The 17215-nt window shown below is 60.0% G+C and overlaps 1 protein-coding gene across 2 annotated transcripts in view; it reads left to right on the forward strand.

The window, feature by feature from the left end:
• The window catches only part of RUNX1 (RUNX family transcription factor 1), a 189400-nt gene that overhangs the window by 110876 nt on the left and 61309 nt on the right, over window positions 1–17215 (forward strand). For both annotated transcript variants that reach the window (XM_070407231.1, XM_070407232.1), the window contains exon 5: window positions 16357–16461. In XM_070407231.1, the coding sequence (XP_070263332.1) occupies window positions 16357–16461 (105 nt within the window). The remainder of the gene's footprint in view (window positions 1–16356; window positions 16462–17215) is intronic.

Raw genomic sequence — 17215 nt, forward strand, 5'->3', positions numbered from 1 at the left:
GGTGGCTTTGTGGCCACGCACAGTCCGTGGGTGGAGGAGAAAGAATGAGGGTTGGAGAGCAGCCTGCTTCCTTTTCTGGCGTTGGGGGCTGGTCTCCCGTCTCGTTGGCCATTTCTGGTTGGAGTGGGTGACTAATAGGTGCTGGTGTTTACCTGGGGAGCAGGGAGCTGTTTCCCCAAGGCGTGGACTGTTTGCACTTGGCTGCCCGGGCCATGCCAGTGTGCCCTTGAGTTTGCATAAAAGCCGGAGTACCGTCGCTACAACCCAGGCTGGGCTGTCTCTGGTCCCCTGGAATGAGACAATGAACTGAAGCGCCGTGAGTGGGCAGGGTCTGTGCTGCACGGTGTCTGCTTCCCACGAGTGATAGTCAGGCATCCAAACCACAGGAGCCCTGATTGAACGTCTGGCCCAGTTAAGGTTATCCTGTGTTGTTGGGCTTGAGTAATTTTTTTTTTTTTTTTTTTGGTCAGTGCTACCAGACAAAATTGAGCTGTCAGAAGGCCCTGTTTGTCCCAGAATTTCTCTCCACAGTTGTAAAATACAGCTCGATTTTATTCTTTCAAGTGTGAGTGTCGACTCAATGTCTGCCAGATACTTTTTTTTTTTTTTTTTTGTAATTTGCTTCCCATTATGAAGAGAGCAGATGATTCTCTCTCATTTGGACAATTAGCCTCAATCTTCCACAGGGAACCGTGCCCTTTAAAAGTTTCATTACGTTTATTTTTTGTAAGTGATCTTAAGATGATTTTTCTGTTTTTCAAAATGTGCCTATAAACATGTCATTGGCATCGACACACCCCACAGGGGCCAAGGAGGCCCGGGCTGTTGGCTCATCCAAACATTTCCGTGCAGTTTCACTCTGTCCCCAGGCACCGTCCGGCATCTCCACGGGGCCTGGGGCTCCCCTCCCAGTGAGGGGAGAATGAGGAACTCCCTTCTCATCACCGGCTGCCGTCTGGGGAGCTTGTGGAGCCTCGGAGAAGCTGCCAGAGGCCGAACACGGAGGGGTTTTTGTGCTTTTTTTGTGCTTTTTTTCTGTTCTGCAAAACTGATCTGTCTGGGCTCTGGCTGAGGTCCAGGTTCTCGGCTCTAACCTCAAGTTCAGCCTGCAACCGGGAGAACCTGCCCGTCCGGCTCGCACGGCCTTGCTGACTACACTGTCCCCTAACGTCCATGGGCGAGGGCTTCGCCCCAACCTTCCTCCTTCCCTGCCCGCCCCTGCTGGTGCTCCGTGTCAGTCGCACATCTTGCTCGGGTGTATGCGGCCTTGGCGTTTCCTGGCTCTCACACGGCGGCCCCATGGAGGGGGACGGTTCCCTGGCGAAGACGAGGTGGCAGCTCCAGGAGCTGAGAGGTGGCTGCTCAGAGCGCTCACACTCCCCTGCTCGCCCTGGGACGCCCCCTGCCCCCAGAAAATGGGCGTTCGGAGTTGAAAGGACTCCCGATGGCCGAGCCGATTAGCAGTTTACACCAGCAGTGGAGGCAGTAGCTACGGGCGTCTTCAGATGTAAGTGAGGGCATTGCGGCTGCAGCGACAGACACGGCAGACGGTTTGGCCGGGAGATCCAGGAACGCTTCCGGCCCGGCCAGGCCTTCACCCCTCACGCGGGGACCCGGCTTTGGTTCATTCACTTAGAACCAAGCAGGAGGTCTCCCAGGCCGTGCCTTCAGCCACACGTACACAGGGAAGAGGGTCCGCGCAGATCCTCCTACCTTCCTAAGGATGCGACTTCTCATCTGTCGGGAACATAAGTCCCCTGGAGGCCTTCTCCCAAGGCGTCCTGTGCAAAGTCGGTTTCTGGGGCCGCCAGAGCTAATGCCAGAGCTTCCGGGGACCCATGGGCCTCCCAAGCCAAGAACCTGTGGATTCAGACCTTCACCTTGGCCATGGGGGGCCAGCCCCGTTCTGTGCTGCTCGCTGTAGACAACTGGAGGCGCACCCATCAGTGATCGAGAGAGACGCAGCCCCCTGGCACCTGTGCTGTCGGATCGCACCATCTGCATGTGGCCAGGCCGGTGTGCGTGTGGAAGAGCTGGTCCCCTCAGGCTGAGCTGCAGACCCTGAGCTCTCAGTGTGCCTGCCGTGGCCCCTCGCGCAGGAAAAGGGCCCATCCTGCCACGGGGAGGGCGCCCCTCGCACAGCTCCGGCCCGGCCTCAGAGTCGCCCTGTGGGAGCACAGCAGCCCGGCGAGGCCGCGTGCCTGGCCCCGGGGACGGCTTCCGGGCGGGTCTGGGGGTGTGCTGACCTCCCTGGCCACCTTCATCTCCCCCACTTTCAAAACAGTCCCCTCTCCCGGCGCCCATATAACACGAGGTTCCTTCGTCGCATTCTTACTGGGGATGTCTTCCAAGGCGTAACATTTACCCGCACCGTCGGGGGCTTTTGCATATTTGGGGGATGTTTCTGACTCAGAGGTTGTTTCATATGATTGGGGGGACGGTGCCGGCGGCGGGGGGTGGGGGTGGGGGGGGCTGCCTGTCAGGTGAGGCAGAGGCTGTGGTGGAAGGAAGAGGTGCTAGCACAGGGGTTCCGGGCGGACAGAGCCTCTCTTCACAGAGCACTTGTTGCTGAGAAACGGCCCGAATCCCAGTGGCCTCGCGGGACCCGGAGTCAGTCTCTGCTCCACACGGACGGACTCCCGCAGCGGGGCAGCCCCGATGGCGGCGAGGGTGGCGCCGGAGATGGGAGCTGGCGGTCAGCTCCCTGCCAGAGTCCAGGACCAGGCATGAGCTGTATTAAAATCAGCTCTCCTATCCCCCCGCTTTTTTTGGCTGTGATTGATGTGCCCTTTACAATACTACGCAGACCCCGACGCCTGTTTTGGGACGTCAGCGTGGGCAGATACGGATGGAAAGGCCCACCTGGGGTACGTGCACCTCGGGCAGCAGCAGGCTGAGCTCCGAGATGGCGTTCATCTCTCAGATCAGGTTTCTCCCAATAAAACAGTAACAACACTTTCTTAACGTCGGTTGGCTCCACCCCTGCCCCCCTCCAGGAGCGCCCCTGCCCCCAGAGGCCCTGGCAGGGGCGGGAGCGGGCAGCTGGCAGCCTGCTGGGGCCTGGCGCCGTGCCGCACGCTCCCGTCATGTTCCTCGCTGACTTTATGGGGTGTCGGGATGGCCGAGGCTGTCAGACGGCTTTTTGAAATTGAGGTTATGGGGGTGAACAATGTTTGCGGGTCCGTGGGCAGAAGCTGGACTCCTCCCCACCCAGCTGCCACCCCTCCCTTGCCCTCGGGCTGGCGATGGCCGGGGACGGAGACTATCGGTCAGAGAGCGCCTGGGAGAGAAACGAGGGCTGAGTGATTTCAGAGCTTCCTGTTTCGGCAGCGAGCGAGCGAGCATCACAGACATAAACAGAGATCCGGCCAGCGGCCACAGGCTGCCCGGCTTCCATAAATCAGCGCTGTATGGCCTTTCCGTGCCGCTTGGCGAGGGCCGGCCAGGGCGGAGAAGGCTGCTCATGGAAGAACGTATTCTGTGTTTCTTTTTTCATATTTTTAAAGAAAAATGACTTGTTGAAAAGAGAGATGGTGTCCTGTCTGGGGACTGTTTTTTTCTGCTGGTGATCGTGAGCAAGCTCAGTGCCCTGAGGGGGTGTCTGTGTGCCATGGGCTGTGGGCCGGCCGCGAGGAGGGGCTGCGTGTGGGTGAAGGAGCCGCCGGGCGTCTCGCCGGTGGGGTGCGTGTGTGCGCGTCTCCACTGAGATGACTTTGGAGCAGAGTGTCTTTGAGGACGAAATCCACGCTAATAACATCATCCCGTCTGAAGCCCAAAGAAAGCAATTAACAGAAGCTAGTGAGTGCGCAGCACGGCCTTAATGAGCGGCCTGTGAATACTTTCCAATTCGCAGGTTTTGCCCTGGCCGGTGTGGCTCAGTGGATAGAGCATCGGCCTACAGACTGAAAGGTCCCGGGTTTGATTCCGGTCAAGGGCACATGCCAGGGTAGCAGGATCAATCCCCAGTAGGGGGCGTGCAGGAAGCAGCTGGTCAGTGATTCTCATCCTTGATGCTTCTCTCTCTCTCTCTCTCTCTCTCTCCCTCTCCCTTCCTCTCCGAAATCAATAAAAATATATTTTTAAAAATACGCAGGTTTCATGAGCTGGCCCATGGGGAGCAGATCACTGCTCAAGGCTTTTGTGTTTGTCAACGTGCATTCACGGCTTCGGGCAACGCCTGTGCCTCCTGGGTCCAGAGCTGAGCCCCGAGTTCAGCAGAGCTCGGTTCAGCGCCTGGGTCGGTGTGGAGAACGGGGTGATCGCGGGTTCCTTCAGCACCGAGACGGCGTCCCAGCACAGGGCCGGGCCTCTGTGAGCCCCTATGGGGTGGGCGGGCACCCCACTTAGGAATTCCGTTTCAGGTCACTGAGCTTTCTCGGCGAGGGTGTCAGGGATCTGGGGGCCCTCCGTCACACAGTGACCCCCGGCCTCCTCGGAGCCGGCCTCCTGCGCTGCCGCCGGCGCTGGGCTCTGCTTCCTGGGGAGCAGGCCTTCCGCTAGGAGCCACTTAAGCTGCGCTTTTCCCAGAGAAGATGGTAGTGAATTTCCTGTGTATTTTGCAACTTAGAGTAATGCCTGCTTTTACCCTGAGACCAAGGCTGTCATTAGGGGCGTGTGGGCGTCCGGACTGGAGAGCCCTCTTACCTGCCCCCGCCCCTGGTCCCCGGACACTCCGGGCCCGTTAATGGGAGGCCGGCCTGTGGGTGGAGCGTGGTCCGCTGAGTCTCCTTATGCAGCGAAGGCGCCTTCCCCGGCTCAGGCACGGCAGCGCCCAGGGAGGGGCGGTGTGAGCAGAGATCTGGGGGCTCAGCTCAGCCCACAGGGCCGGGGGGCGGGGGGCTGGGTCGAAGGGGAAGCTGCAGTTTGCTCAAGGCATTCATTTTGGGGTTTTAACTGATGTTTCTCCTGCATTCTGTTTGAGACCACTGTACCTAGTACAGGCAGATCTATCATCTCTTTATCGTCTACCTATCATCTACCTACCTATCTATCACCTATCTATCACCTATCATCTAGCCACCTATCTATCATGTATCTATTATCTATTTGTCTAACTAATGAGGATGGTCTACCCCCAGGGCTCTGTCTGCCTCCCTGAGTGGAGTGCCCGGTACCTACCTGACCACGTCTTTCCGATGGTCCACCTTCCTCATCCTGTTTGGAAGCTCCGGGCAGGTGTAGCCAGGGTCTCCTATGTCCGTCTGCCTGTCATTGTTTCATTGTCCAAGCGCAGGCGGCACTCCGTGTTCTGTTCGTGTCGGGGGTGCGGCATCTTCTTCAGTTCTGACGGGGGGAGGGGGGGAGAGTGAGAGCGGAGGTGGGGGTCTCACTCAGCGGCTCCCCCCAGGGGACACTGGGCATGTCTGCGGGCAGTTTGGGCGTCACAGCTGGGGTGTGGGCAGAGGCCAGGGGTGCTGCTCGACATCCCACAAGGCACGGGGCAGCCCCCCCACAGACACCCACCCGAGCCCAAATGCCGGTCCTGCTGCGCCCACAGGCACGTCGCACAGGGGCAGGTCCAGGGGACCCTCCGAGGCAATGCATGTGCCCGGCTGGCCTCCCCGTGCTCAGCGCCTGTCCCTCCCCCACCCCCCAACCCCGCCCAAAGCTTCGGACCCAGGAGCACGAAGGACTGTGTCCCTCGAACTGCAAAGGACTAAAAGCCAGGCCCTGCTCGGCGTTGCTGACGGACACCTGGCGGCCCGGGAAAGGGCCGGGGGGGGCGGGGGGACCTGGAATAAAAACGGGAGCGCAGGGGAAGAGAGGAGCGGAGGGCCGAGCCCATTGCTGGCCGTGGAGACCGGGGCTGCGGGCCGCGGGCACACACAGGCCGGCTCTCCCGGAGGCCCCACCGGCCCAGCATGTCGTGCTGCCGTCACTGTGCTCCACGCTGAGATTCGGGGAAGGCGCCCGAGGAGAGTCTGAGATCTCCCTGCCCCAAGGCAGGGCCGCTGCGGGCTGCTCCCTGGGCAGGTCCTCGGGCAGCCGCCTCTGCGTGGCCACCCCACCCGGCCTCCTGGCTCCGGAAGCCCCACAGGAGAGCCCCGGCTCCCAGCCTCCGTCCACAGAGGCGGTGATGCAGCCCCAAGCACCGCGGCGAAGACAAGACGATGAGCCCAGACACCCCTCAGGCGGACGCCCGGGAATCTTCAAACACAAGACCCGCTCTGGCCTGGCACACTCCCACGTGGTTCATCGGGGACTGGACCAGCGCCTGGCACAGCCCCTGACTGGGAAAGCAAGCGCTGGTTGTATCAGCGGGCCGCGTGGTACGACCGCCTGCCCGTTTCCTCCTCCTCCTCGCCATTCTCGCTGCAGAAGGAAGAACACCGGGGGCAGGGGCAGCTCTTCCTCCCAAGTCTTGGCGTGCACATCACCTCGCGATGTTCACCCTGGCTACCTTCCGAGGCGCGTGTGAAAGCACGGTCACACCCATTGCACAGATGGGCAGGCTGAGGCCAGCACGTGGAGTGAATCCTGCAAGCATGCCCACCGCTCCTTCCAAAGACCCGCAGGTTCGTCACGAACAGACGTGTGTTTCTTTGTTGTTATTACAAATCAGTGAAATATCAACGGGGACACGATGGCTTTGCTGTGATGTGGGCCCAGGACTCGGACGGAACGCTCCAGAACAGTGCAGCCGGGTCCCTGTCCAAGGATCAGCCGGGGGCGTCAGTGCTGTCTCTGTGGCCAAAGAAACAAAAACAGAAACGGGCACGATGCTCGCTTTCAGTTTCTGCAAACTCGGAGACACCGCCTGCAGATGGCCTCGGGGAATGCCGGCATGTCCTGGCCTCGGTCCGGGGCCAGCTGCCCTGGCACCGCTGCCCCCTCCCCCCAGCGTGGGGGGAGCCCGCGATTCCGGTGGGAAGAATGCGATGCTGCCGGGGGCCTGGCTGTGGGGGTCCCTGGGCCTCCTGTGAAAATGCAGCGTTTGGTGTTCGAGTACGAGCGGGAAGCGGGGCACGTAGGAATCGCACGCAACTGCGTGCCAGGAGCGTTTGGACACGAGAGTCGGACGGGCTACGTGGGGAGGGCTTTTCCCATGAACAGCGGTGCTTCCAATTACAGGGCAGATTTGATTTCGTCTCCTCCGTCGCTAATCTGCAATCTCAGGGCCGCGCATAACCCTTTCCCACCCAAGGGCTCTGGGCTGAGGCGGGAGCGGGGCGCTGCTGTCGGTTTGGGGGTCACGGAGCTTCCCGGCGTGTGCTCTGCCGAGTCAGGGCCACCGAGCAGACCTTCCAGAACACCGCCCAAGTGCGTCTCACCCCAGGCACCCACACGGCGCCCCCAGCCCCAGGGACAGGCAGCCTCGAGCTCCGACGGGTCAAGTCACCTGCCCAGGGACCCGTCGCTGATTGGGAAAGCTGGAGCTTCGTGTTTTCTGTTGCTTGCTCCTCCTTGGCAAGGATTTGGCACGCCTTCATCCTACCAGGAAGTGTGTCCAGTGTCCAGTGAGAGTGCCCAAAACACAGCAGGAACTTCATAAATACTCACAGGCAAACACGGGAACAGTCGTTCCAGACGATCACGCGATGGAGCGGGCCTTCCCTGTGCTGGTGCGTGAGCTTCACGGCTCCAGCCCCTTTCCCGTCAGGAGGGGGAGTGTCCGTGGTGATTCCATGGCGGCTGTGGCCTGTCCCCAGAGGGCGTTTACTGTGGGCGTTTCGTTCCTTCACCCATCAGTTCTTTGATTCATCATCAGACCTGCCCAGAGCACCGACTGAGTACCAGGCACTGAGCTAGCACTGGGGGTGCAGAGCGCAGCCATAGCAAAGCCACAGCCCCGGGGCTGGAGAGGGGCTGACAGCGAAGCAGCCATCGCTGCCCTGAGGGGTCAGCACCAGGATGAGGGGAGAGGCGTGACCTCGTGAAGAGGGTAGGGTCTTCCTGGGCAGGGGTCATCTCGGCTGGGACATTTTGAGGTGATGAGGAGGCCGCCCAGGTGGGGCCATCAAGATGAGTGTCCAAGAGGAGAAGGCAGAATGGGGGTGGGGGCTGCGCACCCCGCCTGTGCGAGAGGCCTTTGAGGCCCCGACGCCCCTGACGAGCCTGCTCTAGTCCCCGTGAGATGGAGAGCTGCCAGCAGGCGCTAAGGAGAGAACTGACCCGGTGGAAAAGATACCTGGACGCCCAGCTGGAGTGGCTCAGTGCTTGATCCCGATCAGGGCACATGCCCGGGTTGTGGGCTCAATCCCCAGTGTGGGGTATGCAGGAGGCAGCCAGTCAATGATTCTCTCTCGTCATTGATGTTTCTCTCTCTCTCCCTCTCCCTTCTCTGAAATCAATAATAATATATTTTTTTAAAAAAAAAAGAAAAGCAAAAGATACTTGGATCGCAAACTGGAAGTGGGAAGTGCGTTTGGGGGCGCCTGAGGGCTCAGAGACCAGTCTGGACCGAGAGCGCCCATTGCTCCTGTTGGGCAGCCTCAGACGGGGGCCCAGCTTGCAAACCCCCCCCCCCCCCCGCCCCGTAAATGTCCCTGTGCCTGGGAGTCAGGCCCCACAGGTCCCACCGAGCACGCCCAGCCTTGCCTGAGTTTCCCTCCTCTTCCCACTCCGCCCTGCACCCACCTGCCCTCCCAGCTCCCCGCACCGCCACCGGAGCAGGAAGCTGGTGAGTGGGCCTGGGCCCCAAGCTGCCACCCTTCGCAATGTCCATCCTTCGGCCTCCCTGCCACAGGCTCCGTGCTGCTGGGCTGTGTGTCCGGGGCGCTGGGCTGCAGGGTCAGGGCGAGGACGGGGTCAGCCCTGGGCGCCCGTCTGGGTGCACCACCCAGGAAGCACAGCGCCCCGGGGCGTGGGCTCGGCCTAAAGAGGCGGTGAGTTCACGGTTTTGGGGGTGTTTGCGCTTAAAGGATTAAAACGTGGCTCCTCACCCAAGACACTCAGACCTGTGATACCAAACAAATAGGAAGACACGACAGGAGCCATGAATCTGGAGAAAGGAAGTGAGAGTCGCAGGAAGCACGGGGCTCAGGGCTCAGGGCTCGGGGCATGGCCCACCATCCCACTCTGGGAGGCCGGCCCCACCTGAGCGGAGCAGGGAGAGCCGCGCCTTCAGGGGGAAATCAGCCGTTAGGAGCGCTGTCCACTGGAGGTTGACAGAATAGCTCGTGGATCCATTTACCTGTCTCCTGGCCGCGGATCAGAAGGTGCAGAGAATAAAATGCTATCCCTGCCCGCGGACATCTCACCTTTACAGAACGTCTCCGTAGAACACGCTCAGCATGTTTTTGGTTCTCTCTGAGGAAAACGGCTATTTTCCAACCAACCCATCCTTCCGAACAAACGCTGTGTATATGGAGACGGAGGTGTGTGTGTTCAGCACCGGACGCCCAGTGGGCTCGCGGGGGCTGTCCCTGTGCCCGTAGCTTGGGCCTCCCTCCTGTGTGCCTCTGCCCGTGCGGATGTGGGTGGACAGAGCATCTGCAAACACACACGTGGATTAACTTCAATGCAGAGAAGCCAGGAAATCCCGTGCAACTGGCAGGATTCGTACCCCGTTCAGAAATCCCCAGGTGACTAGTGACACAGCTCCCCTGTCCAACATCGTGGGGAGTGTTGGGTAAGGACATGGAGGGGGGCAAACGCATGACTGTGGGCGGTTAGGCTGTTCCGGTGCTAAAGGGAGAACTATACATTAAAAGTATTTCGTGAAAAATACCCCAAGTTCAGCTTTCTCCTGGGAGCAGAGGGCACACTAATGTTAATACTTGGTTATCCATGATCAGAATGAGACCCGGCGCCACTTGCATAGGAACAGGCGGGATCTCCCTACAGCGTTTCAGAATCTCTCAGGGTTTCCGGAACCGCGAAGAGCAACACTGGAGCCGCCCCTGCCGTCCTGGGCTCTGCAAAGCTGCCGTTCTTCCTCTGACTTTCCTTCCTCCCCGTCTTGGGGTTTCCACAGCCTTCCTGCAGGGGGCGCGAGGGAGGGCAGCACTGAGATTGGGGTTCACCAGCTGCGAGGCCCCTGGGCCATTGCCCGAAAAGGAGGAGGTGGCTAGGACCCAGATCGACCCCGAAGGAGAGTGACAGAAGCCGCCCAGTGGCTCTGGGGCTGCCCAGGTGATGGGCTGGCCTGGATCCAGGCCGGGTGGGGGGCGGAGGGGGGACAATGGCAGAGGATGGAGTGAGAGGGCAGCCCCTCGGATGCACTGGTGAGGAGGGTGTGGCCACGGTGGGTGCAGTCGCCTGCCTGTCATTGAGCTCCTGAGCAAGAAATGACCTGAAGGCGCCTTCTTTTTTTTTTTTTCTTTTTCTTTTCAATCTTCACCCGAGGATATTTTTTCCTCGATTTTTTAAAAATATATTTTATTGATTTTTACAGAGAGGAAGGGGAAGGGATAGAGAGCTAGAAACATCGATGAGAGAGAAACATCGATCAGCTGCCTCCTGCACACCCCCTACTGGGGATGTGCCCACAACCCAGGTACATGCCCTTGACCGGAATCAAACCTGGGACCCTTCAGTCTGCAGGCCCACGCTCTATCTACCGAGCCAAACCGGTTAGGACTTTTCCGTGATTTTTAGAGAGAGTAGAAGAGAGGGAAAGACAGAGAGAACCATCAATGTGAGAGAGACACATCAATTGGTTGCCTCCTGCAGGAGCCCCAACCAGGGCCCAGGCCGGGGAGGAGCCTGCAACCGAGGTACGTGCCCCTGATGGGAATCGAACCCAGGACCCTTCAGTCCACTGGCCGTTCTATTCACTGAGCCACACTGGCCAGGGCTAGAGTGGCCTTCTCACCTTCTAATCCTCTCGCCTCCCTCTGCCCTTGGGGACCAGGGAGCACCTTTGCCACTGTCCTGAGGTCTAGCCGCTGAGGCCCAGCCGAGGCGGGGAAGTGGCTTTATGCGACCACAGTGGCTGCAGGAGTCACCACCGAATAAACAGTCGGTATTCTGCCGCGGCGTCTGCGTGCCCACACGGGCGCCGAGGGGGTGACACATGTCCCATGGGGAGCGTGGGCCTGGCTGGTTCAGAGAGCCCGGCAGCCAGTCACAGCTGTGCCTTGCAAAGGTCGCCAGCTGGTGGGGCAGGAGCGAACTTGAACTTCAAGGTCAGTAGACAGCGTAGTTTTCCTGGCGGGTCTTGGGCTCCGTCCCGCCGCCCTGCAGAGCCCTGACGCACACCTCACCCCCGACCCCAGCCCCTCCACACGGGACCGCCCGCAGCCGTGGGCTGGCGGATCATGTTCCTCCGTCTTTGGTGATCATTAAATTGACATTGCTGTTCAGGGTTCCATTGAACTTGCACAACAACACTGAGAGGGAAGGACTCCCCATTTCACAGATGACAAAGCTGAGGGCCCAGGGAGGTTAAGCAGCCTGCCCGAGGCCACACAGCTCGCTCGCACTGTCCCCAGCCCCGGCCTTCCTCCAGGCAGTGACAGAGCCAGCTCCTGCTCCTGCTGCCTCAGGTCACAGTCATGACACCGTCTCCCCCGCCGTCTCTTCCCCGTCTTACTCAGGGCTCCTGTGTGTGCTGTTCAGTGTACTCCTCCGGGAACCCCACCGCCCTGGCCGAGGGTGAGAGGGAGGTCCCGTGGCCCCCTTCCTTGCTCCCTCGTCTGGGAATGCCCACGCAGGGCGCCTGCGACCCGCCGCATGGCCCCGGGAGCTGAGCCTTGCAGCAGCAGCTGAGGGTCACCCGTGCTCCGGCCTCGGCCTCTGCTCCTCTGCTGAGGCCAAAGTCACGGCCAGGGGATCACTGAGCCTTTCCCGCAGGGACTCACGTTCACTCTCTCCCGCAGCCACAGCCCTGTCTCCCGCCCCTGCAGAGCCCATTGGGGGGGGGGGGGGGGCAGGGGTGTCACAGATCTGCTCCCCGTCCCCTGCCCTGGCTTCTTCCCAGCCTGGCTACAGCTGCCTGAGAAAAACACTTGAGCGCCGTTCACACTCCACACCCACGCACTTCAAATACCAGGCCCATAGGTCATGGGGATGAGGGAATCTGGCGCACACACATGCGCTCCGGGCTACAGCCACCCGTCTGTCTGCAGGTGCCGGCCAAGGCGGGCGTGTCAGCAGGACGGCGGGTGGGGCGGGCAAGGCGGGGCGGGGAGAGCGCGGGCCCTGGTCCCCGAGCCACGGCGTGGGTCGGTGCCCTCGGCTGACTGTCCCAATTGTCCATTTCGGAAGAAGGCGAGGAAGGGGAGGCGTTTTCCCAAAGTGGAAAAGGGTCGCCACCCCTGTGACCCAGTGTCGCCAGTCGGCACCTCCGTCTGGGAGGCCACAGGCCCACGTCCCGGCGGAGCTGTCAGCAGGAGCCCGCGGGAGAGATGCCCGGGGCAGCGCCACCTCTCGGACCCTGTCCCAGGCCCAGGCACCCCACCCAGTCGCTTCTGCCGGGCAGGCCTTTCCTGCACCTGCACATGGAACGAAGGGCATCAGTAATAGAGCTTTCATTGTGAGCAAAGAGGCCACAAGTACTCGCGTTGGTTGAATTTCACTCGCGATGAAGCCGGCCGGTCTGTGGCTCACCGGAGGCGTCACTGCGCGCTCGGCAGCCAGGCGCCGACTCCGGCTCAGGAGGGCGCGCTTTTAACCTAGAATCCAGGCCTCAGTTACTGTCGGGAGCCGTTTGGGTGCATCGGGGGCGCAGGGATGTTCCCATTTGGGGGCAGGGGGAGTGGGGGGACAGTACCCCAGGTCCAGGTTCTTGGTGCCGGTGCCTCTGAGTTTGCAGGTGGAGGTTTAGGCCCTAGTGACAGTCACATGAAGAACAGTGAGCGTCAGCTGGAGGCGGGGGCTCTGCTGTGGATACGAGCTGTGTGACCTGGGGCAAATGACTTAACCTCTCTGAGCCTTGGGCTTTGCTACCTATTCAGCGAGGACAATCCGTTCTGTCTTGTTTATTTCATGGGAGTGTCAAGGACCAAATGAACTCGCATGTGGGAAAGGGTGTGAAAAGTGCGTCCACACAGACCCCACAGCTCCAGTAGGATGAGACGATGATTTTTCATTGGCCTTTAGGACATGAGAGTAGGTGGCTACAAGCGAGGGCCATCTCGGGGTAAGACGCACAGGTGCCTGGAGAGCGACTGTCACCTGCAGTGCCAAGCCCAGAATTCACGACTCTTGGGGTTTGTGCTGTTCCCTAAAAACGCACGTCCCCGGGGCCTCCGAATGCGCCTCCTTTACACACAGGGATTTGCAGGTGGGATCAGGTGGAGGTGAGTCCTGCAGGTTTAGGGCAGGCCCTGTGCCCAGCGACCATGTCCTTCTAGGAGGGGAGGTTTGGAGAGAGAAGACACGGGTGGAGGCCCGGGGTGATGGAGGCAGAGGCTGGACCCGGGCTCTGGAGGCCAAGCCACGTCAGGGCTGCCAGCAGCCATCAGACGCCGGGCAAGGCCAGGCAGGCAGGTGCTTCCGGAGGCTCCCAGGAGGCATGGCTCTGCCGGCACCTTGATCTTGGACGCCGGGCCTCAGACCGGAGATGCATTCCCGGCGTCTGGGGCCGCCGGTTTGGGGCTGTTTGGTACAGCAGGCCTGGGAGATAGAGGCATCGTCACGGACTCAGGGCTGAGGTTGCAGGCAGCGGAGGCGCACAGGGCACGCGCCCACTTGCACGGGAGAAGGGCACCAAGGGCCGCACCTGGAGGGTGGAGGCAGAGTCGGTCGGGACATGGTGTGTGTCCAGGAGCTGGAGGTCTGGAGAGGCACCCATTTGTGCACGAGCTCCTGACGCCCCTGAATAAAGAGCCCCCTACTCCTGCCCCCGCCACACACACCTGCTGTCACTGGGCAGTGCCACTCTGCACTGCTGTGTCTCCAGGTCCTTTTTCATTTCACACACACACACACACGCTCACACACACTCATACATACACACACACTCACACACACACACACTCATACATACACACACACACACACTCGCACATACACACTCACACACACACATTCTCACACACACACTCACAATCACACACATTCTCACACATACACACTCACACTCATATTCACACATGCAGACGCACACCTCTTTGACACACACACACTCACACACATTCTCACACATACACATACATACACACACACACTCATACTCACACACATGCACATTCATACACTCACACTCACACACACACACACACACTCATACTCACACACGCATAGCCCTTTGACAGCCATGCACCGGATACAGCTTTAATGTTTTACTCATATTCACTCATTACACCTCCCCCCAGTTCTACCCTCCACCTTCCTGTGAGGGGACCCTGAGGTGTAGCATAGGACACCCCCTCCGGCCTGTACAGCCACAGCCCCTTTCAGTCCGACATCCTAATGGATCACAGTGACGACGTCACAGCCACAGAGCAAGCTCGTCATCGAGACGCACACCTGGGATGGGTGACGGCACCGCCTTCGCCGCCAGGGAGACTGAGGCAGGCATTCACACACTCACACACACACTCACACACACACACACTCACACACACACACTCACACACACACTCACACACACACACACACACTCACACACACACACACACTCACACACACACACTCACACACACACACTCACACACACACTCACACACACACACACACACTCACACAGGGCGGTGGCAGGAGGCCTGGCGGGGTGGAGTGGCGGGGTGGGAAAGGCCCAGAGCAGAAACGCCGCTGTGGCTTCTGAGAGGCACCGGGAGGAGGGGTTCTGGCTGCGGGAGGGGGTGGTCGTGAGAAGACAGGGTTGTGGGGTCCGTCTGGATGCTGGAGGCGGTATCTGGCGGTGGACGGAGAGGGACAGACGGCCGAGATGCCCAGAGGGCACAGGGACAGGGCTGCGCCCAGGACGGCAGCTGCCTTTGCTCCTCTGGCCGGTTCTTCGAAAGCCACACACCGAGAGCGAGATGGCAGCCGCTCTGGGCACAGCCTCCACCGCGGGCCCCCCGCTGGGCCTGGCCTGCACGCTCCTCCCGTCCCTCCACGCAGCTCCGTGCTGGGGCAGAAACCAACGCGGGCCATCGCCTGGTGCCACCCATCGGAAGGGTGTCCTGAGGACGGCGAGTGCCTGCGGCCACGGGTCCTCCCCGGTCCCAGCAGGGAAGACGGCTGATGGGGAGGGAGTGGGGGTGCTGGCCTCGGGGTGCCTCCCGGGCCCTGGCCCTCCGTGACCCCGCACCCCGCCTGCCAGGCAGGCCAGCCCTGACCTTGGCTCTCGTCGGCTTTAAATAGACGGAGCACCAGCCCGTGGCTGGGTGGGGTTTTGCACGATCAGGCCTCACCGGCTGCCATGGCCAACGATCCTTTCATGGGCGTGTCCTGGGCCTTTCTGTCAGGCGGGCAGAGCAGTGAGGACACACTGCTCTCTCTCACTTGGGGAGGAAGACGGTTTGGGTTTGAAGTGTTTTGGGGAGCAGGTGGGGAATAGGTGGCATGTTTTGTCTTCATTTCTTTTGGTTCCGTTTCATGCTACACGATTAAGGAGAAAGTCTGTTATGTGGGTGTTCCTAGGAGGCCTGACCATCATGCTTAGTCAAACCTTGGAATCCTGGTGTGGGAAACAGAGAAAAAAGAAGTAATAACAGTGAGTGCAGCACACACAGTTTGGATGGGTTTACTCATAGTAACTGCTTTCCCCTCCCCCCAGTCCCATCAGGTACCTGTGTACCCATCTTCCAGGTGGGAGCACTGAGGCCCCGAGTGTAAGTGACGTGTCCGGAGGGAAATGTACGGGCGTAGACTTGTTTACGGAACCTACCGCATCTCCCCCGTCTGTCCGCTACGTTTCCTTAGCCCGAGTGTTGACTATAAGTTTTGTTTGGCCAATTCCATAAGCGCCTCTAACAACATCTAGCATTGAAACGTAATATTTAAAACCAACCAGTATTGAGTACTTCTGAAATACAGAGAATCTTTTAATTTAGCCTGTCCTCAGTCTTAGGGGTTCGATCTCTCCGAACCCTAGAGGTACAGGCAGCCCTAGAGTTGAAGGCCGATTGGGGGTCTTTTCCCCACGTTTGCCCTGAGTTTATAAAAAGGGGAGGCGGGGGTGGGGAAGGAGTGGGTAGCTGCCCATCCCATCTCACATCCCCTGGGGTCTCGACTGGAGAGAAAACAGACCCGGATCTCTCTCCATCCTGTGTTGTTCATGGGGGATTAAGCGCTGCCTCTGTGTGAAGGGTTGCAGTGTTTGCGCTGTAACTGTGTGCAGTGCTGCATTGTTACCGTAGGGAGGGTCTCAGAACTGAAGCGAAGCCCCACTCCAGGGCGGGGGGAGAAAGCCATGGCGGCGCTGAAGCCGTGCACCTTGGGGTTCGAGGGCGGGTACGTCCGCGGTCAGTCCGCGGCAGGTGCGTGCCGGCCGCCGCTCATTCTCCTGCTCTCTGTCCACAGGGAAGAGCTTCACGCTGACGATCACCGTCTTCACAAACCCACCGCAGGTCGCCACTTACCACCGCGCCATCAAGATCACCGTGGACGGCCCCCGGGAACCTCGAAGTAAGTGGACCCCTCGGGCTGGCACGCCCCCGGCGGGCACGCTCGGGTGCCAGGGACAGTGTCCTACAGTCCTTGGGTCCCGCTGGCGTCGCTCAGATGTGGCTACAACCTCTGCCAGCGGGGAAGCGTGCCGGGCCCCTGCGGGGAGAGGAATTGTACTGTGACGCTGTCTCTCTCCGAGGCAGCCTCTGAGCTCTTTCCGAAACGTCCTCAGAGGGCAGAGGGCGTGAGGCCGACTCACACACATGTCAGAACCATGCCGGGCTGCGGGAGAGGAAGCACGCGTCCCTCAAATACATGGAGTCCAACAGGATCAGCGACAAGCAGTGAATGGACGTGGGCAGGCACAGGGGCGGCCGAGAAAAGGCCTGGGGGTCAGAGTGGACCACAAGGGCCTGATCCCATCCGTGCTGGCTGTTTTATTCGTTTGTGAAGGCTGGAGGTGGAAACCATGAAAATGGCCGTTTTCTTTGGGTGGCGCAGATGGAAATCTTATTACAGGATTGTTTAAAATAGAGAAAGGGAGGGTAGGAGGATGCTTTGGGGTTGGTGGGCGGGGGGGGGGGGGGGGCAGTAAATATAGAAAGATGGCACCGAAAAAACAGCTCCTATGAGGAGAGCTTTTAAAAGGAGTGGGTTGTTTAGTCTGCAGAGGGATGTCTTGCTGGTGACTTAATGACTATCTTTGGGTAAACACGGGAGTAACACTCTTTTCCAAGCCGCGCCCTTCCCGGGTGGAGGCCGGACTCCCCGT

This window comes from Myotis yumanensis, unplaced genomic scaffold (assembly GCF_028538775.1).
Source record: "Myotis yumanensis isolate MYYU_CA2020_CCGP unplaced genomic scaffold, mMyoYum1.0.hap1 SCAF_2, whole genome shotgun sequence".
In the NCBI taxonomy this organism is placed as follows: domain Eukaryota; kingdom Metazoa; phylum Chordata; class Mammalia; order Chiroptera; family Vespertilionidae; genus Myotis; species Myotis yumanensis.